This window comes from Protopterus annectens, chromosome 5.part0, assembly GCF_019279795.1.
Source record: "Protopterus annectens isolate FY-2018-M chromosome 5.part0, PAN1.0, whole genome shotgun sequence".
NCBI lineage: Eukaryota > Metazoa > Chordata > Ceratodontiformes > Protopteridae > Protopterus > Protopterus annectens.
Genome location: NC_056735.1, coordinates 301,039,370 through 301,062,430, shown reverse-complemented (window position 1 = coordinate 301,062,430; position 23,061 = coordinate 301,039,370). Strand labels below are relative to the sequence as shown.

General features: G+C 37.3%; 1 protein-coding gene across 1 annotated transcript in view; it reads right to left on the bottom strand.

The window, feature by feature from the left end:
* Positions 1-23,061, bottom strand: part of MBTPS2 (membrane bound transcription factor peptidase, site 2) — a 1,092,578-nt gene that overhangs the window by 952,079 nt on the left and 117,438 nt on the right. The window contains exon 4 of the mRNA XM_044072286.1: positions 22,681-22,784. Within this exon, the coding sequence (XP_043928221.1) occupies positions 22,681-22,784 (104 nt within the window). The remainder of the gene's footprint in view (positions 1-22,680; positions 22,785-23,061) is intronic.

The following is a 23,061-nucleotide window of genomic DNA, read 5'->3' as shown; positions in this document are numbered from 1 at the left end:
CAAGTCTAACTTTACAATGAAAAAAGTAAAGGGCTAAGAAGCAAAAGGGTTTGGAGAGATAACACTTAGAACTTTTGAACCTTTTACAAAAAGAATGAGAAAGGAAAGTTCTAGGTATTTTCATTGAGTAAAAAAACACTGCATGTCTTATTTGAGGGCAGTAGCTCTATGACACACCAGGACAATGTTTGCTCCAAAACTGGAAGAAATGGGGCTGTTTGCTTTACAGGCTGAGGAGGAATCCCCTGAAAAGTAGGAAGGGATTCTCACTGCCATCTGTAACCCTGATAAAAGACTTTCAGAACCCATTTTTCCAAAATAATCAGATGTCACTGGACAAACTGAAGACCTAGACTAACAGATAAACTGCCATGGCGGGGGGGGGGGGGTCTAGTGAGATAAGTACTGATTCTGACTTTTAGGACTGTCCATGCCTTTGGGAGGCTTTCCCTTTCTTGAGCCCCCTTGCTATTGTTTAAAATCTTTTTCTTAGCACCTTGCTGCTTAAATTGCATTTTGTAAAAGGCTGAGTGAGAGAAAACAAAATGAGGGTTGGAAAATTTGGGTCAAATGTTGAATCACTTTGCCACTTTCTTCAAATTGTTTAAGAAACTTGGCAGCAGAGTTGTCAAAAAGAACATGCTTGTCAAGAAGATAATTTAAAATCTTAGTTTGAAAATCTGGTGGGTGTTGAGAGCAATTCTTTTCATAAATGACTCTACAGCAGAAGCTCTGGAGACCGTATCAACAGAATCATAAGAAATAAAGAATAAATAATTAAATTGTTTGGTTACATTAGAAACAGATAGGACTATGGCATTCAATGAATTCTTTAGCAGTTTATGTTGTAAATTTGCAAAAAAAAAAAAAAAAAAAAAAGGTCGATGGAGATTAACAGTTAACTTCCTAATGCCAATAAATCCCAAGAGAAGCCAAAACATTTTAACATGCGACGGTCCAGAATTCTGAAAGTTAAAGTAATAGAAGAATAACCTTTCTTTCTAAATCTGTCAAAAGCTTTCCCATCCTTGATATGTGGAATGGGATTAGCATTAAACAACCCGTTTAACAGCAAAGGTTTTAGAGAATAACTGCATGGTCTGCTTTTAGATTAGAAAATATTTAGGAGTCTGATGTACTTTGCATAAACTACAAGACTTTTTAATAAGATCAAGAGGTTGGCTGTCAGGCAAAATTATAAGCTGTTAAGAAAATATCCTCCAAAAATGATAAAACAGAAAGGACATCTATAGGTTATAGAACAAATCACAACATTTATAATGGAATATAGGGATTTCATCACGTTCCCAGTTACACATCTTTTTCATTTTAAATAAAGTTTCAGAAAAAAATAGCTCTTCTGAAGAGAAAATCTGAATTAACACATTCCTCATAATCAAAATCTGTCACAGAAGAAAGCACTATTCCTCTATTCTCTCTTATTTTGGCTGAGAATCAGTGTCAGAATGAGGGGGATTCATTTTTCATTTTCAGTCCTTCCGATGAGACATTAAACCAAAGTCCCAACTGCCCGAATTAGTGGTAGCTCAGATGGATGTAAAATATGTCATGGGAATTATCGAAAGGAGTAGGGGTCCTTTATTTATATTCAGAAAGAACTGTTATTTGCAATATATGTAAATATTTACAAATGTACACATCTAGAAATCTATTTACACATATTCAGAATTTCCTTTATAATCACACTCAATTTTCATCCCTATTAGACCTCCACTCCTTTTCAATAAACACCATCTGATTTTACTTAATACTGTTGCTAAAATCCATTTACAATTAAACACACTTTTATTTATTCTTTCATATCATACAGCCTATACGACATAAAATATTTTTTCATCCATTCTTTTAACATACTCTTTATGTCTACTCTTAAATTTTCATATTTAATCACATCCACTTCTTTTATACTTTCAAAAAGCTCTGCTTTACATAATACCATTTTTTACTCTTTTACATTTCAAAAACACATTCTGTAGTTTCTTCTTCTTCTTGTCAATGTAAACATATTCTATCACTTTTCTTTTTAGATGGCACATTTCCTTTTACTGGCAATTTATCTATTACCATTCTCCACAAAAAAATCTCGACATCTGCTTCTTATTTTTATAACCTTATTTTATTCATCTGCTAGATTTTCCATGGTTTTGCATAGTAATGTTTTATCATTCCATTCTTTTACCAAACTTTTCTTTTTCAATATCATCAATTTTTATTTTCCACAAAAATATTTTATTGGTAAAAGTTTCTTCATTTATACACTCTTTCTCTTTTTACTCTTTTTGCCATACCCCAAAATGTATCATACTTGTAATTATACAATTTTACTACTCTCATCTTTTTCATTTAGCCACATTAGTACTTTGTACAAATTTAATGAAGCAGCATATAAAACTGGGTTAATTAACCCTAAACCTCCTTCCTCTTTATTTATATAAACAACTCCTCTTTTTACTGGGTTTAATCGAGAACCCCATATAAATGAAAAAAAACAATTATCTGCACTAATTATTTTTCAAATACTGTTGGCAACATAAATACACTTGTTAAGTAAGCTATTTTCCTCATAAGTAATGTATTTATCAAATAAGCTTCTTTTCTGAATGATAATTTATACATTTTCCACAAAAGACATGTCTGTTTCATTTCTTGTAGTGCTTTTCCCATTTAATTCTACATAAATCTTTACTTTAAAATTTTATACCCATTTAAAGCCACCCCTATCTCTGCTAGACATTCATTTGTGCAAATTACTTCTTTTATTCAAATTTATTTTGGAATTATTATACTGTCATCTAAATACATTAACAGAACTGAAATTCTTAACCCTTCAGGTGTTATATACTATGCCTCCCTCATTTTGTAATTTATTTCACATGCTATCACATTCATAAAATACAAAGAGTATACAACTCAATGGACATCCCTGTCTTACACCACTCTTCATATGTAGCTTTAGGCATAAAGAGCCATTTACAAGTATTTTTACTTTATTATTGATATATGCAGACATGCATAACTTCCTAACTTTCCCACTTATATTATTTCATTTGTACCCATAAGATTTCATGTCCAGTTGAAACAAATGCCTTATTAAGGTCTCCTATTACAATTTTTGCTTCATCTTTTCTATTCATAATATCATTCACAACTTCTCTATCTTTAATAACTCAGGACAACCCTTCCCCTTTATACTATATATACTATCTTCCACAATACTTTCCATTTTAGTTTCAAAACTCTTTTGCATTATTTTCATAAAGATCTTATAATCATTATTATTCAGTACTATCATATACAGTTTTTAATTGTCTTCTATCTTCCTTCTTCCATATCAATTTATGTATTCTACTACATAATTCTTTAGACAAAAAAGCTTAATGTAATTTTATATATATATATATATATACACACACACACACACACACACACACACACACACACACACACACACACACACACACAACTATATTTTTGCCAATTCTTTAAAGAAAATTATACATTTCATACCCTATTCCATCTGATCCTGAAACTGAATCTATAGTTACTTGTTCTAATACTTTATCATGCTCATTTAAAGACATCTACTTTTCCAACTCTTTATTCTCTTTTTTTGTTAACTTTTTACTTCTGTGTTTTTTTAGTACCTTCATTTTTTTCTTTAAACATTTGTTTGCACATGTTGCACTACACTATTCATAATCTTTTCCTGAATTCTATTTATTCTTTTACATGTATTTTATTTCTCTTTACACTATTGTCCTCCTTTACTAATCTGCTTATCTTGACATCTTTTACAATCAGAAGAGATGAAGTATGTTTGCTAAGATAACTCTTGTAATTTTTTCTTGATTTCTTTAATATAATTTTTTTCTTTGTCAAAGTACTTTTTCTATCGTTACATTCTAAATCTTCCAATGCATTATTTTTATGTTCTTTTATATTTCTCTTTCTCTATTTTTCTCCCATCATATTGCCACTGCAAAAAACAATTTTTCTATTTTTTCCCTAAATATCATCCACCATCACACCAATTTTTATAAAATGTACTTGTAATACAATATTTCCATAAATGTATTACTAGTCTCTCTTTTTCTCTCCTCCTTCATTCCATGCTTTCGTGTTCATCCTTTTTATTCCTTTGTCTATTTTTTCTATTTTCCTTGTTTTCCTTTATCTCTAGCCATAATGCAAGATGATCAGAAATCCCTGCTTAAACTATCTCCCCTTCTCCTCTAGCTAAACCTTTTGATACTACAAAATAATCTATTTCAGTTCTACATGGAGAAACTTCTATCATTTTTCTTATATCATTTCCTTTCTTCTTACACTTGACTCTAAAATCACACATTTTTTTTTTACATTTATAACATTTGAATTTACACTTTTTGCATCATGTCCCATTTCCCCATAAATATAACATTTTTTGTCAGATGTGCTTATAACCATACCCTTTATTGGTGCCGTGGTGTTACCAGCTGGAGGTTGCGGTGATTCGGAAGTACTTATCAAATGTTCATTTCCACAAAAAAAAATAAATAAATAAGTTCTCCCCAGCATTGTATTTTACAACACCTCTATTCCCCTCCACATTTATCATGCTTTATTATTTTTTTTTCTGTTTTAACACAAAATTACAATCCCATCCACCAGTCCTTAAACCCCTATTGCCATAAAACTTTAGCAATGTCCAGTACCTCTTTAAATAAAGTTTTTAAATGACTTTTCAAAGTCTCTTTCCACCTCTATTCGAAATTGTACACAAATTTTCTTTTTTGATTCCTTGTTAAATACTTTGATCACATAAAGATTCCATGGGTTACAGTCTTTTTTTTTCATATTCTCCAAGAAACTTTTCTCATTGAAAAAAAAAAACACAGTCTCAAATATAATGTCACAAAATGTCTCTTTGTTAATAATAAATGCTTTTTGCGTGCTTTTACACCAAAAGAAGCTATTAAGTTGTCTCACACTTCTTACCTATCCATTTCTTTGTCTTTACTTTGAATCCTTACTATATACTTCTGCTTTTCATTTTCCTCTGCCTTCTTTTCTACTATTCTCCTTTTGTCTTCTTCTTCTTTGCCTATGTTTTATTTTCCGCCTCACCACTATTCTCTTCAGGATCGTCTCCCCATCCTCCTCTTATATTTTCTCCATAATGTACTCCAGGAAACAACTCCTTCATTTTCTAGTTCACTTTGCATCACCATTTCTTTAAAGAAATCATACTCAACCCTACTGACTGGAGGGCTGTAATTACACATTCATCATTTGCCGACTCATCTCCATCAAACAGATTTCTTAGAAACATCTCCTCAGAATCCTGCACACAGACTCCTGTCTCAATATTTTCTTCTCCTCCATTTCTCTCACCACACTATTACCTCCTTCTTTCTCCATCTGCCTCTCTGTTTCTCTGGGCTGATTTTGCACCTGGAATGGAAACAAAGTGCTCCTGCAAAATGGGTCCCACTTGCAACAACAATGAGTATGGGAAACCCCCTGGTATCCTGACTAAATTTCCCATGTCAGTATGAATACCACCTCAGGTTTCCCCAGAAAAAGAGAGAACACTGATATAGTGGGATTAACCCAGTCAAAAAAGTGTAAATAAAAATAAGCAACTGAAAATGTGTTTTCTGTTTGAAGTAAAAGCCAATAGAAAGGACTCTGGCTGACTTAGTTTTCAGATGACTGTAAGTTAGGAGCAGTCACTGAATCCCCAAAGGATTTGGTAATCCTGCAGGAAGGCTTGTCTCAAACAAATAACTGGTGTTAAAATCATTGTCTAAAACTAAATGCAAAAAATGCACTATTGTATCCTTTGGGAAGTCATCTATCCAGGGACCTATCACACTAACAATACTTCCCAAAGAGTTGACCCAGTTCTTCGGGATTTCAAACGTATGCGGACAGTGACCTAACGTTTGACCAACATGCATATATTCCTGTAAGAAAGTCCTTCTACATTGCACGGCTTATAAACAAAGGTACTGAGTCTAGATCTAAGGATATCATTTTTTCCCACATGACAAGATGCAACAACTGAATGTCCACAGAGATACCTTACTAAAACAATACAAGGCCTAAACAACATATCCTGCATGGACCAACTCAAACCCTGTTACTCTACTAGATATCCTACAGACTGCTAAGAGGTGACCTGTGTCTGGCATAAAAATGCATCATCCAACCCATTTCTGATGGATTTACTGCTCATCAGAAAATCAAATGGTACCAGGAGTACTCTGTCTACAGAGCTAAATCTCTTCTGCAACATCAACAGAATGGTTTGGATGGACAGGTATATTTTGCAGAGGACACCACAGTTGTGGAAAAGACTCCCCATCCACAGAAAACAAAGTTCATGCCTCTCCATTTTCAAGCACAACTTAAAACTATAGATGGGAACACAGAGTATTTTCCCCAGGAATATCCCCCTGCACTACTAATGGACACAGGTAACTCCTAAATGCTTTATCCCATGCATGGTACTCTCAAATTATCTACGGCATAATGTCACGGGTAATATAGAATTATCGACCATGGAATGGGTAAGGTCAATCTATAGCTCAATGGAATAGGTTATTTTGAGCACAGAAAGGGAAACTGACTAAGGCTAAAATGACCCACAAGGGCAGCAAAGTGAAGAAACAGAATTTAAAACATTAAAACTAGAAATGAATTCCTTGGAAATCCCAGCAAGCCTTCCCTGTCAATAGTAACAGAAACAGGAAAAGCAAGGTTCTTAATTTTTTTTACATTATATTCTTGACAGACTCCTTATAAAAATGCCAACTCATGACGGGGGCACTAACCTGGGGATCAGGCATCGTAGCCTGTCTATATGGTAGACCCTCATCTTCCTTCACCCTTGCCTGGTAAAAGCAACCCTACAGCCACAGATGACATGCCTAACTCACGGTCCTCAGTGACTTCCTGTGAATGTAGACCAGAGGGATCAAGTGATATCACTGAGCAAGCTGAAGAACCAGATCTGACCACAGCAGATTCACCCATCAGTGGCTCAGGAAGTGAAAGAGTTAGCCTGACACCCTTTGACTCCATAGCAGTTTTCTGCTTCTTCTTTCAGACAGGGAAAAGAAGAACTGTGGAAACTGGTAACTGCTCCAAAACCCAAACAAAAAAGAAGTATGGAAGACGGGTAACAGATCCTGTGGTAAACCTAATATGAAAATTATTTTTTTTTAACAACTTTATTAAAACATCTTTAAAACGCTGACACATACAGTAACAGAAAATAAAAACATATTACCATTTTTCTGTTTATACACATTATACATTACGTTTTTTCTTTATAACAACTTTCAGTCCAACACTACATAAATAACTCAGTTCTTGCCTTCCCTTAAACCTCACTACTCCTCATGGACATTATTATCCATGTATTGTTTCCACACATTCCATTTATTTCTCTGTAATTTTCTCATTCCCTTGACGAAAGATCCCTCTTCCAGCTCTTTTCTCTCTATTTTATATATAGTTGGTTTAGTTTTGACTCCATTTTTTAGCAACTGCTTTTTTGGCAGTCAACAGAAGTAAACTTAATAAAGCCTTACTATCTATCTATAGGAAATTCAAATGTATTTATTTATTTATTTTATTTTACATTTGTTGACCGGAATAGTCCGACTGGATACATGTCCATTTTCAGCAGAGGCCCGGGGAGAAAAGCTCCAATGTCAGCAATTTAGATTAAAAAAATAGATCCTGTGTCCCAGCTCAAAAGAATCATTTCCGAAGTTAAAGCCATTTGTTTCTACAATACTTCTGACAGGATGCTCTGTGGGGGAATCTTTTTTAATTTGTCAACTTACTACAACCCCAAAAAAAACATGCTTCCAGTTCATCCCCATTACACCTCCAATATTTCCATCTACCTAAGAAAAAAATGCTTTTAACGTCTGACTGAGATATAAAAATACTTATGGAAATACTTCCAAGCAAAAATACTAAACCTTCTGGACTTTGTTGCATACTTGGGAGCCATACATGTGTCCTACTATTGTTCCCATGTAAATTGGTTTCCCAGTCTCTCTGTCCCAAACTTTTCCAACCTCCTATGATTTATTCTTATAGTTATCATACAATATTTTATATGTCATCCTAACTATCCCTTTTAACAGCAACTTCAAGGATTCTAAGGTAAATAATATCAAATGACAGTCTCTCAAAGCACACTACCTTGCCCCAACACACTAATTCTACCAAAATATGTAGAAAAATAGATTTTTACAATTTCTTTTCACAAAAGCATGCACATAACAAACCACCCCTGCAAGGAATAATGGCATTACAAAATACATTACCTAGCATAAAAATAATATATTCCTAAAAAAATGTGGAAGGTTCTCCACAGCAGGGTACTTTTCAGCCTAGCTTTGAAGGATTGCCAACATTTAGTTCCATGAAGACTGCAAAGGGCAAATATAAAGTAACAAAAAAGCTCTGGCACTCAAAATACCTTTTTGTGTGGTTCTGCTTAAGTCCTTAGTGGTTACAACACACTCTGGTACCCTGAGGCTACGAAAGTTTGATGGTGGACATATCATAAATATATAATCCACTTAGCTTAGGCTACTGCAACAGTAATATAATGCTGAATATCACAGTTTGTATAGAGAATATTTTGCATTATGGTGTCTTCATGTGAGGGTTCAGAAGAGAAAGGTATAGGCCAGGTCTCCAGGTTACATCTTTCTTTGGCAACAAAAAGACTCTTGAATAATGTTCCTATTTGAACTGGGGGGGGAACAGATACTGTAACCCACCGAGACAGCATAGGAGGAAACGGAGAGTTTTGATAGATGGCTACAGAAGAATCCCATAAAAACTGGGAAGGGATGCCCAGTGCCAGTTGTAGCCTTTTTGAATGATTCTCACAACCAAAGTGTCTGAAGTTATCTGATGCCACAGATGAAAGTGAAGGACTAGTCTTTGGGAAAGTTATTGCCAGGGTGGGGTGGGAGACGAAGTGCATACATTCAGTCTGCTCTTTCAGACTTGCGTGTGGGAGGACCCTCCCTTATTTCTGAACCTCCCTGCCATGTTTTTTTTGTTTTTTTTTGTCTTTGGTTTGCTGAAAATGCTTGTTCCAATTCCTATAAATGTAACATGAAATATAAAAAAAGTTTATATTATATTTTGCCATGGACAGCTGAAAATCTGGATAACCCTGAAGTAACTTTTCCATTCATCAAATCTTTTTAAGACTTCACCAGATGACCAAATAATATTCAAGAGATCATTCAGGAGCTCAGCTTTGACATCCTCTAGTAAATTATCAGAACATAGTCAGGAAAATCTCCTCATCATTGACCCATTAGCATCTGCTCTAGAAACAGCATCAGCCAAGTCATAATATTTTAAAACATGTTTGGTTACCTGAAATACAAAGTATATTAAGGAAATTAAAGAAGTCCTGCTTTCTGAACAGGTCAGCAATTAACATTTTCATATTGTCAAAAGATGCCAGTAGAAGCCTGGATGTGTGAGCCTGACAATTCCCTATTTGAAGGCTATCACAGGCTTTACTAGGTTTGTCAAAAGGAATAGGGTTAACTGCCATACGATGGCAGGCAGAAAATGGGTTTAGTGGAGAAATGACTAAAGGGGGATTGACCTAGGATTAAAAAACAGAAATCAGTGGGGCTGGGGAAGCTTATATAATTTATCAGACTTCATAGGAGCAGGTAGCTGACTGACAGCCAGATTGCTAGCTGTAAGGAAAGCATCCTAAAATGCTGCTAACACAAGGGGAACAGTTATAGGTTGAAGAAAATCCACCTGTTACAAGTCACAGTGTCTTTGCTGGGATTCTAGTATTTCTTTTTTTTCCTCACTGCAATAATTTCTTCAGTCTGGCAACAGTTTCAGAAAAAGATAACTCTTCATTTGGGGAATCTGAAGAAAAACATTCCTCAGAGTCAGATTCACCATTCTGTGGAGTAGAGATCTGGGAAAAATACTGTAAGCTTAGTTTTTGTCCCTCACAGGGGGACTAAGAATAAGACAGGGGACAATCTTTCTTTTTCTTTTTAGAGAAGACTCAGGATGTAAAGACTGAAAGGCTTTAATTAAACCTTTAACAAAACCAAGACAACCCTACCTGTCAGCCCTTTGTAATAGTAGGTAAGTAACAGAGGCTAAGAAATTTGCTTAAAGTTATGTTTCCTTCTCCTATGAGACTGTCCAGAAAAATAGTGGTCAGAAAAACATTCCTTTTCTGAGGATACAGGCTCCTCAGAGCATCTCTCTGTAGGAGCAAAATCCACTTCCTGGGGGACTTGCCAAGAAGAAATTCCCAGTACAGTCTTTTGCTCAAGTTTCAAGCTCCTCAGAAGAACTCTACAACAGAACAAGGCCCACTCCCTATTGAATGGTGACAAGAGTGATTCTCCCTTGCCAAAGATGACAACCAAACTGCCACAAAGGATGTGCCTGTCTCTCAGTCCTCAGCGGCTTATGGAGAAGCAATATCAGAGGGACAGAGAGAAATTAATGAGCGGTGCCACAGTGGAGTCACTCATTGGTAAGAGAAGCAAACAGGAAGCCAGCTTGAGAGAACCAAAGACTACTGTACATTTTTTTCTTCTAGACTAAGAAGGGAAGACTACAGGGCTGAGAGTCAGTTCAATGCTTATACCAAGAAAAGTCTCTAATAAGCAAGTAGGGCAGCCAGTAGGGCAGCCTTGGTAAATCTGTCCACCAAAAGTTAAAAAATAATGTTTTTTAATGGAAACCACCAAAAACATCAACCCTAGTCCCTAACAATATATTTTGACAGAAAAAGTTAACTTTTTCTTGCACAAAGTTATAAAATGGAAGGTAATCCTCAAAGGGGTACTTATCTGTCCAGTCTTTAAGAACCACTAGCATATGGTCAATCACTCAAAGCCTGCACAGGGAGCACAGCACTTTGATAGTAATAAAGTTCTGTAGATTTGACATTCTAACCACCAACTTATTACCACCCTTCTCACGCTGTTCAGCAGTAAGGATAAAGGAAGATGGCCAGTTGTCATATCCTTGCAGGATAGGACCAACATACCTTAGGCAACTGCAACAGTGATTTAAATATGAACACCCGAAGAACCCTTGTAACATCACGGATCCTGGAGCTGGAGAAATATCTTTCACCCTATCCTTGGCTAGCCTCATAAGCATGAAATCATTGTGCTTAACCAATTACTAAAACATTTGCACTTATGCCAATGATCTTAGACACAGTGGACAGTTTGCAGTCAACAGTTTGGTGACTCATTTCTATGAATGAGGGTGGTAATGTGACATATGTAGGCTTCTGCTGAAACTTGCTCCTTTTACTTCTAGGAAGCATAGGAGGTAACTTTTTTACCATTTCAGCATAGGCTAGTTTGGAACATTTGAGCAGTGCCGGGAGATTTAATGTATGGTGCTCAAAGATTATCTTTTTCGGTGCATGGATCCCCTCCGTGTTATGTAAATACTTGCACTTGCCACTGATTATGTTAGACAAGTCAAATAATAGTTCACAGTCTGGGAGAATCGGATGGTTCTTATACTGCCTGAGAACATCAAGTGCGATGAGGACTGTAACAGAAGGGACACAAATTGATTATTCTTCCTCTTCTGGCTGGTGGGAAAAACACAAGTGGGAAGGACAGCTGTGTATTTACAAGTGTGAGTGCTAGCTAATTTATATAATTTGTAGTTAAGAACTTTTGTATGATCAACTTAGGTGGAAAAAGTTTCAATACAGGAATTCTGAGGTTAAAAGACAATAGAAGTACAGTAAATACAATCTTACAAGCATGTTAAGAACAATATCAATTACTGAACAATAGAAATAACTGAACAGGACAGATAAAGCACAGTTGTGTACACTTACCATAAATTAAGATGTTCGAGTGTCTTCACTGTTGCAGTCATCACTGTAGGGTTCTTCATGCCGGCAGGCAGTCCTCGGTCGGCCAGAATCCCAAAGTCTGGGTCCGGCGTTGGCTGTTCAGTCATGCTCCCTGACATCAGAGCGTCAGGAGTACAAAGCTGCCAGCCGACGCCATGTTCTCCAGTTTTTCTTGCCCCAGATGTCAGGTGCCTAAAAATGAAGGCCAATAGTAAAAATCAAAAAAATAACATACCATAAACCCCATAGCCTGTAGCAAATACACCTCAGAAGAAAGGTGAAGTAGGTAAGCACACTAGTGAAAGTATAAGAGGGGACAGGAGGGAGGGTACCCCAGACTGCAACAGTGAAGAGATTCGAACATCTACATTTATGGTAAGTGTACACAACTGTACTATGTTCATCGTGTTTCACTGTTGCAGTCATCACTGTAGGGTTGAATCCCAAAGCTGAGATAAGAGGTGGTGGTTATAGAGAAGAAGGGGCGGCTAGAAGGCCCTGCAAGACTGCAGAAGCAAAGCCTGCCCTAGACTTAGAGTAAAGAGGGAGATTATAGTGCTTAGAGAAAGTATGCACTGAACTCCAAGTTGCAGCTTCCAAAATATCTTTGGTAGGTACTCCCCTGAGAAAGGCAGCTGAAGTAGCAGCAGCTCTGGTAGAGAGTCCTAATTTTTCCTGGGATTTGCTTTCCATGATGAGAGTAACAAAATCTGATTCCATGTACAATCCATTTACAAATGGTCTGTTTTGAAATGGCTTTGCCTTGGGAGTTTTTTGCATAAGAAACAAACAGTTGCTCTGTTTTCCTGATATCCTTGGTTCTGTCCAGGTAAAAACAAAGTTGTCTGTGTACATCCAGGGAATGCAAGATCCTTTCCCCCTTATTTTGTGGATTAGTGAAAAAAGTTGGCAGGTGAATAGTTTGATTTAAAGCCACTTTGGAAACCACTTTAGGCATGAAAGTAGGATTAGTCCTTAAAGACACCCTATCTTGGTGAAAAATAAGGTAAGGTTCCACAGCCATGAGTGCTTGTAACTCCAAGACTCTCCTGGCTGAAGTCAAAGCCAGTAGGATAGCTGTCTCCCATGATAAATACTTAATATCAGTTGTGGCAGCAGGCTCAAAAGGAGGCAGAGTGAGTTTTTCCAGAACATAGTTGAGGTCCCAGGCAGGTATGGGTGGTGTCCTAGGGGGCCTTAAATTCTTTGCTCCTCGTAGATACTGTTTCAGAAGTGGATGCGAAAAGAGTGGAGGGTCTGTATTGTAATGAGCAGAGATAGCGGAGGCATGAATTTTTATGGAGGAGAAGGATAAACCCTTATGTAGCATGTCTGTTAGGTAAAGCAAAATCAAAGAGATACTTGGAATGAGAGGATCCGAATCCTGAGCATGCATCCAGGTGCAAAATCTCTTCCATTTGCCTGCATAAGATTTTTTAGTGCTAGGCCGTCAGGCTTCTAAGATAACATCCATGACCTTTTTGGGAAGGGGAGGATTAATCATAGATCCTGAATTCGCCAGGCTGCTAGGCTGAGAGTTTTGACATGAGAATGCAGAACCTGGCCCTGGTGTTGGGACAATAGATTGGGAATCTGAGGCAAAATCCAAGGTGGTTCTTGAGATAGATTCTTCAGCGCTGAGTACCAGAATTGACGAGGCCAATTTGGGGCCAGTAGAATCATCATCTTGGGCTTGTCCTGCTTGATCTTTAATAACACCCGTGGTAGAAGAGGTAGTGGTGGAAAGGCATAACCCTTGAGGTTTTTCCAACTGAATGATAGTGCATCCACTTTCCATGCTAGCTTGTGAAAAGTCCTTGTGCAAAAAATCTGTAACTGGTGGTTGAGGGGGGATGCAAATAGATCTATGTCCGGGCAGCTCCATGCTTCTGTAATCGTCTTGAATATGTGGGTGTCTAGCATCCACTCGTGTGGGTCTGACAGGTTCCTGCTCAGGCTGTCTACCAAAGTATTTTGTTTCTCTGGCAGGAACTGAGCTTGTAGATCCACTTTGCAAGCTAGTGTTGTGTTCCATAGAGTTATGGCTAGTCTGCAAAGGGGGTAGGAATGTGAGCCCCCTGCTTGTTTATGTACCACATAACTGTGGTGTTGCCTGTTCGTATCAGTAGTTGTCCTGGTTGTAGAAGATGCCTAAAAGCCAAGAGGGCATTCTGAACAGCTAACATCTCTTTTAAATTGATATGTAGGTGCTTCTGATCCTCTGTCCAAAAACCTTGCAGACCCTTTCCCTGCAAGTGGACTCCCCATGCGTAATCCGAGGCGTCCATGGTTAACACTTGGCTGGCTGGAGGTAGACTGAAGGCTTTGTCTTTGCTGTGAAGACATGCCATGGACCACCAATGGAATTCCTTTTGTAGGCAAGGCAAGACAGCAATCTGTGTTTCTAGACTGTGGCAATGCTGGGACCATACACTTTTTAGGTACCATTGTATTTTTCTCATATGTAGTCTTGCATATGGTATGAGAAGGATGCAGGAGGCCATGTAACCCAAAGCCTGCAGGAATTTCCTTGCAGTTGGCTGAGTTATAGAAGCCAAGGTTTTGAAAGTGGAAGCCAGCTGTAGTTGTTTTTCGGATGTCAGGAATGCCATCTGGGTTGTTGTGTTTAAAAGAGCATCCAGAAAAGTTATCTGTTGTGTGGGAGTCAAATTTGACTTTTTGTGTTTACAGTGAATCCCAGGTACTTGAGAAGATTTTGAACAAATAGCAGGTGCTGGAGTAAAATATCCTTGCTGTCTGCTTGTATAAGGCAGTCGTCCAGATAAGGGTAAATTTGAATACCCTTGAGTCTGCAATAAGCTACTACTGGTGCCAGGCACTTGGTGAAGACTCTGGGCACAGTAGACAAGCCAAAGGGCAGCGCAGAGAATTGGTAATGTGTCGAGCCGGCCTTGAACCGGAGGGTATTTTCTGCACTCCTGTCTGATAGGGATGTGGAGGTAAGCCTCCTTTAAATCCAATGTCACCATCCATGCATTTTTGTTCAACATTGGCAGGAGCTGCTGCAGAGTAAGCATTTTGAACTTTGGTATCTCCAGGAAAGTATTTAAGACTGACAGATCCGGGATGGATCTCCATGAGTTTTGCTTTCTGGGAACTAGAAAGAGCCTTGAGTAAAAGCCCTGCCCCGTCTCTGATTGTGGAACCAGTTCTATGGCCCTCATATCCATGAGGGATCCCACCTGGTTTAATGCCTCGGACCTTTGGTGTTTTGGTAGGTCTGGCCATCCGTTTGGTCTTGGCAAGGTATGAAAGTGGAATTTGTAACCTCTTGAAACTACATCCAGAACCCACTTGTCTTGGGTTATGTAAGTCCAATTTTGTTGAAAAAGAGAGAGTTTTCCTCCTAGAGGGGCATCCAGGAGAGAAGTTCCTGGAGCCATGCAGGGGGAGTCATTGAGCCTGTTTTCTAAATGATTGAGGTCTGTCCTCTCCACCCCTGGAGGTGGAAGCACTCCATTGTCCAGGTCTGTAAGAGGTATGTGTTTGAGGCCTCCCTCTGGTGCGCCTATATCTACCCCTCTAAGACCTGTCCGAGCTGGGAAAAGACCAATTTTTTGTTGGCCAATTTCTGCTAAATCTAGGGGGCTGAACTTGTAAGAAATCCTTAACCGTTTGCATGGATTTTGCCTTATCCTCCATTTTCTTTATCACCTCTTCAGCCTTAGACCCAAACAAAACATTATGCTGAACAGGAGCATCCAGTAACTTTGCTTTCACTTGATCAGGTAAGTTTTGTTCCTTTAACCAAGCATGTCTTCTAATGACTGTGCCAGAGGCAGCCGCCCTGCAAGAAGCCTCCAAGGCATCAAAACCACAGTGTAAACCATGCTTCCCCACTTGTTCAGTAGCATGCATCAAATCATGTAATTCCTTATTATCTGCACATGCAGAAATGGTACCTAACTTTTGTTTCATAACAGACAGTAGAAATTGCTGATATTTTAGCATATGAAATTGGCAATTTTTGCCCCATCTCTCCAAAGCTCTGGAATCCTTATCTGTCGGAATAGGATTTTTAGCAGAGGCAGCCTTAACTCCCTTAGGACCCTGAGAAATGGTTTCTAGATCAGCAGTAGGATTTTTGTAAAGGAATTGGTGGGAGTCAGGGACCCTGTAATATCAGCAGTAGGATTTTTGTAAAGGAATTGGTGGGAGTCAGGGACCCTGTAATATCTGTCGGGCTTAGCAGGAGCTGGTGGAAAGGAGTCAGGAGTTAAATTAGCCTCAGTAAAAGCATCATCCACAATATCCAAAATAGGAGGAATAGCCAGAGGTCTATGTTGGGGAAGAAGAAGGAAATCCCTGAGCCTTCTCTTTGATTCCGAGTACTCCTGACCCTCCCAGTGAAAATGTTCCCTTGTCATATAAAGTTTCCCCAAAAGAAAAATCCTCATGGGGAGAAGCTGATGGAATAGATTCCTCAGTATCAGAATCCTCATAAAGAGGGAAAGAATAGTCCTGTTCAGAGGAAGACACTGAAGAAACTGATGCCTGATCAAAAGATTCATAATCCAACTCTTGCCTTGGCCTTTTGTCTGGAGGGGGATGTGAACCCCTAATCATGGTTAGCAAGTCCTCCGCCATTTTAAGTAACTGTTTCTGTGATTTGGGTCCTGGATCAGAAGAGGCCTGGGCTGGTGTCTTAGATTTAGAAGGAGTTTTTGTCTTTGTCCTGGGTTTTGCCTTTATCAGAAGCTGTGTAGGCCTGAAAACCCCCTCGGAAGCCGGTACCTGCACAGCGGCTCCGGACCCATCCGAGGGAACATTGTCCGAAGGTCCTGCAGCTGGAGTGCTCAAAGGCCTAGTTGGCTCCTCGTGGGAGTCCGTTTTGGCTATCAGTTCTGAAATGGCTGACGACAGGGGCTGCAAAAGTGCCTCACTGATGACGGCCGAACCTGAAGCTGGCTTTGGTTGTGTAACGTCGTCTGATTTGGACCTCGGAGGCCTGTCCTTATCTTTGCATCGTTTGTGAACTCCGGTAGTCAGAAGGGTGTCCGACGACATTTTATAATTAAATCGCCTACCAAAGTAGTGAAAAGCAAAATCGTACCTCTGCTTAATTGTACATTGTTTAAATCTAGCACAAAACCAACAACTAGCTACGTCGTGGTCAGGGCCTAAACAAGAAATACAGTAAGAATGGAAATCCTTATGAGGTATTTGCTTCCCACAAGAAATGCAATTATTAACTTTTTCTGACATCGGACTGGAGCAAGAAAAAAGTTTCCTCAATGGGGTACTTAGCTTTGAGAAGAAGTAAGTCTTCGGACTGAAGCACGAAAAAATACCAGGAGTCAGCCGACCGGCACTTGCGAACTGCTTTCATCGCACGGCAAAAAAGACTGGAGAACATGGTGTCGGCTGGCAGCTTTGTACTCCTGGCGCTCTGACGTCAGGGAGCATGACTGAACAGCCGACGCCAGACCCAGACTTTGGGATTCTGGCCGACCGAGGACTGCCTGCTGGCAGGAAGAACCCTACAGTGATGACTGCAACAGTGAAACACGATAAACATCAGCAGAACAACTAACTGCATACCACTGCTCACCTTGCAGCTGAGCACAACAGTAGATTATCTAACAGTGTACCTGCAGCTTGCTGAGCAGCCAATAGCAGCTAATGCTCAAGGAAAAAAGACTACTTGTTGGGAGAAAACTCAACCAGTAATTATAATGGCGGCAAGCAGCATACAGCTGCAACCACATCACTTGCATCTGAGGAGTGCACTGTGCATGGACAACGCACAGAGAGCAGCACCACACAGCCAAGCTCAACTAAAGTAATATAACAAAACATGAAAAGGAATCAGCATACTCAGCAACTGTGACAATCAGAAGCTTAAAAGTATCATGGCCTCCTCTCCTCTCACCAAAGAAAAACTGCAAATAATTTCAAAGCAGGATTACTTAAGCACTATACAGGTCTACAGGTAGCACAGAATGCTCTAGTAAAATGAAGCAAGAATACACTTACCTAGATCTTACAAGTGGCAGCCTGGCAAAGAATTCAAATCCAGTATATCAAGCCACAGTCAGGTACATTCTGCTTCGCATATACCAGCTCATAGCAAATGAGTAAGTACTAGGCTGCATAACCAAGTTCTACTTATAACAAGCTAGTAAAACCTGAAGCTCAAAACTGTACACTGGCCGGTAGCAGCAATACTTGTTTAAAGATCTACAGCAATCTGGAGCCTAGCCACTAAAAATTATTAGAACTTTAACATGTATGAATACATCATGAATTATCCCATACCACTTTTTCACATTTAGTTATACATATAATGTGATCAAGGAAAATTAAACAAGCACATCCAAGGCTTTCTCAAAAAAAATGTCAACCTTTCATTTCCCCTTTATCTTGATAAGTAGAACAGACCACAGAGACACTTTTTCAAAATACAACCAGATACAACTGCAGTAAAAATACATCCAAAAAACAAATATCATGAGGCACAAAAGCATTTTAAAAAGCCAGTCAGCAATTATACAGTGAGAGGCAAACATTGAATGTGCAATGTGGTTATAATGAGAAGATGAAATAAAGTCAATCAATGCAGACAAGGTACAAATTGTATAACATGAACATGGCAATGTCTACTAAAACAACACAGTTACAATGGGAGTAGACAGTACAAATATTTTAAGCTATTTCTTAGCAGACTGCAAATAAATAATGCTAAAACAATCCCCATATGAGAATTTTCTGTACAAAAGGATAATATACCTTTCAAGGACTTGTCATATCTGGTGTAAATAAACAGCAAGTTTTCCATCAGACTGTAACACAATACCATCAAATGACACCAGTGTTCCACATTCCTCTCAGTTTTGGGCAATAAAAAGCTCTTAAAGACAGTTTTACTATACACATTCAATAAACTACTGCATAATGCTTTAACTGCTGAGGTCTTGTAAATAGTTCAAAAGTAACACCACAGTGTTAAATTGTCTTGCACAAGACCTGTCTATAACCATTTCACTATAATCATGATTTCAAGCCCGCACACACTATATAACCAAGTGCAGAAGATGTCCAAATGCCCACAGAATGTGCAGCATTATGGATCGTTATATATATTACACTAAGACAGAAAGACATCTATATACCACACACTATCTTCCCTGCAGAGGAAGAAGACACAGCTAAATTACTGCTTGCCATTTTAGTAAATATTTCACTTGTTTGACAAATTTGCAGACAGCCTGTGTCACTGGTATATACACAACCTCAGCTAGCCTCCAAAGGTCTTCCCCACTAAACCAAGTAAAAATCGTAGAGAACACCAGTATGAAGACCACCACGATAATGCAGCAAAAACAACTTCTTTATTTAGGTACAAACATAAAAAGATGAGCGCTTTCACGTACGGACTGTACGCTTCTTCAGATCTATTTAATTGTAACAAGACTTCTTCCTTATATAGCACAGTTAAATGATAATCATTGTCAATTATTCACTCAAGGAATTAATTAACAAAACTGATTGCAAAAACAGTTTGTAGCTATTAAAGTGTGAGTGCAATAATGAAAATATAGGTGACTGTCTCAACATATAAAATGGTGTAAAATAAAATAGAGAGACTCATCCCTTTTACATAAAAGTTTCTAGCGCTAAAGATTTTTTAGTAAATAAATAAACAAAAAACATCTTATATGGAGCTGTATTCACTAAAAAAGAAAATTTTAAATAGGGAACGTCAATGTGCAAAAACGCCTTTAAAAAAGCATGTATATGTCTAAAACAGTTTTTATGGTAAAATAAAATAAAATAGAAATAGACCTAATGTCGTTGTGTATGTCTATCATCATATTTAACAATTGTATAACATATCATAAATAGAGCTGATGTAAGAATTTATGTATATAATATCTTCCATAAAATCAAGAACGCAAAACGTAAAACACTCATGAAAATGTAAAAATAAGGTGACCATAGAAGTAACTCTCTATCTATTTGGAATAAGTGTGTTTGCCAAGGTTGACTATATTAAGTGTGTCTATCCTGAATCTTGTATAGTGAAACTGTACATATTGATTTAAAAGAGGCTTAATGTGAGTTATATGTGAAGCACAAGACTGAAGTCATGTGAATATATAAATGCATATAGATTATATATAGAAAAAAAATATATATATATATATATCTAAAATATATAAATATATAAAAATATATAAATAGCCAGTATGTAAATAAATAAATATATATAAATAACTATTATTATGTTTAAAATATTAAAATGTATGTGAATTGTATTTATGAAATTCATTCTATAGAGAAAATATAGTATAAAAGTTAAAAAATGGGAATCATATTCAGTAGGTCTTGAAGGAAAGTAAAATAGCTTCAAAAAGTGATATAGATATTTATATATGATAGTAAGAAAATTATATCTTATTTACAAAGGTACTCATCATGACAGCCTGTGTCACTGCCTAGAACAGCACGGTATCCTTTTCCCAGTTTTTCATCCCCAATTCACTAGATATGAACTTTTTCTCATTATGTTAAAGGTTAGTAAAGGAAGAAAAGGCATTTGAAGCAACAGTAATTCATAAGAATGTATAAATTACCCATTATACATAATGTTGAGAGTACAACTTTGCCCACAATTCATCGTCCAACATTTAGTAAAAAAACAAACTACAGCACACATTACATTCCAAGAAAAAAAAAAAGAGTAACTTTTGTGTGTCAATAACAAACTAAAACCTTGCAATGAGATGCATTTTTTTTGAAAAGCAGATAGTATTACTAGGCTTCAGTGCAAGCAAGCACTCAATCAATAAATAAATAAACAACTGTTCCAGACACGAAAATGATGAACTTTTTCCTCTGCTGATGTACCTTAGAGATTATGTTTTCGTAGTAGAGCATCACCACAGAAAGCATTGTAAGGGACCACCACTGCAATGCAATGAATTATCAGAAAAATAAACAATGACTGCAACTTCTACTTTCAGAGAGAGTTTACTTACAAAATGGATCTACAGCTCAGTAAATGCACTTCAGAAAACTCCAGGCAGAAATTACTCTGATTACTCTGTATCAACACACTAAAGAAGAAATCGCTGTAAGACACAGATGAATACAAGATGAAATAACTCACACATTCATTCTAGGATATACAGAATAAGTCACATCCCAAACTGCAATTTGAGCACATCAATGAAATACATAATATGGCCAATTCTACTGGAATTATATGTACATCTTAGTATTAAGACGATGTTGAGTCATGGCAACAACATGGATTGCTGTCCAAAACTGTGGTCCGTCTTACATATAGGTTCCTCAGAGAACATCTATGCCTTGCTTTCTGAGAAATTAGGGGCCCAGTAGTCCACCACCTCTTGTATCTTCATAAATCAAACCGTCCACAAACACCAGAAAAACGGATTTAAACTCATTTCAGTAGATCAACAAAACAACAGCGGTAGAGAGATTCATTACTCAGCTTTTTCCTTACCTCTGGAATACACTGCCCTTGGAAATATAGAAGTCGGATGTACTATCCAGGTCCCATTTGAAGGAAAACAATCAAATGGATATTCAAAAATGTACCCTCTGGTAAACTGTCATAATCCTCCTCGAAAAGGGAGTTACTGTCTGTGATAGGAACTGGCAAGGTGTAAAGGTCGCAATAACCATGAACTTCCTATAATTCCCACATTATATACATTTTTGTGTCTGTGTGTATGTATGTGTGCATGTGTGTGTGCGTGTGTGTGTATATATATATATATATATATATATATATATATATATATATATACATATATATATATATATATATATGATACGGGTGTCATTTACCTTACCGAATTTTCACTTCTTCGAATCTTACTTGGCCAACTCCACTTCACCAAAAGACCATTCCTCCGAAAGCAAGGACTACTGAAAATCTTTCCCTGGGAAATGAACCACTTGGCCACCAGAATGAACTTTGTCCTTTCCCAGTGTAGTGCAATCTCGCAGTTGGTTTATTTAGTTAGGGGGTGTTGGGGCAAATCCCCCACTTGGGTGGGTTTAGTTTTCTTCCATTGAGTTTATTTCCCTTGTGGCCACGTGGTTCATTTTCCAGGGAAAGATTTTTGATAGTCTGTGCTTTCAGAGGAATGGTCTTTTGATGAAGTGGAGTCAGCCAAGTAAGATTCAAAAAAGCGAAAAATTTGGTAAAGTAAAGGAGACCCATATACATATATATATATTATATATATATATATATATATATATATATATCTATATATATATATATATATATATATATATATATATATATATATATATATATATATATATATATATATATATATATATATATATATATATATATATATATACCCACACAGACACACACACATATATATATATATATATATATATATATATATATATATATATATATATATTCACATATACACACACACACACACACACATACACATACATATACAAATACACATACATACAACTGGATCTAACTATAGCTTGGCTTGTCACGGTTTACCAACAAATGCTATTATGACACAATCTATTACAAATTATTTAAAACCTGCTGAACCTAAATAAGGTCAAAACTGCTTTCAACAACCTAGTAGCAATTTGTTTTAAATAAAGACATGAATTGGAAACATATTTCTCCAAACAGGAATAACCAGCACTGCTAATTTTTGTAGAATACTGCAGTTCCCAAAATAGTAGCAGAAAGGAATATTTAGCATTACCTGATGGCTGCAACCCCGTGGCCAATTTCATGTATGACACCGCTGATGAGAATTGCAAAGAAGAAATAAGCCAGCTGACTGACAGGCAGATTAACACCAGGCACCTGTTCATGTAGGCATGACAACAAAAACAAACATTTACAATACTGGAAGGCTCAAATGACATCTGTTTTATTAAGTTATCACCATTGCTGTGGATTTGAATTAAGTAGTGAGGAAATATTACATTTTTGAAAGCATGCACATAAATCACAAAATACTACTCTTACCAGAACTTTTCAACAGTACAGTATTCAACACCCATGAAAAAAACAGCAAATGCTTCACAGTCAAACTTGTAGCAAAAGCAAAATAGAGGAAGGTGAAAGCAGAAACCAGAAT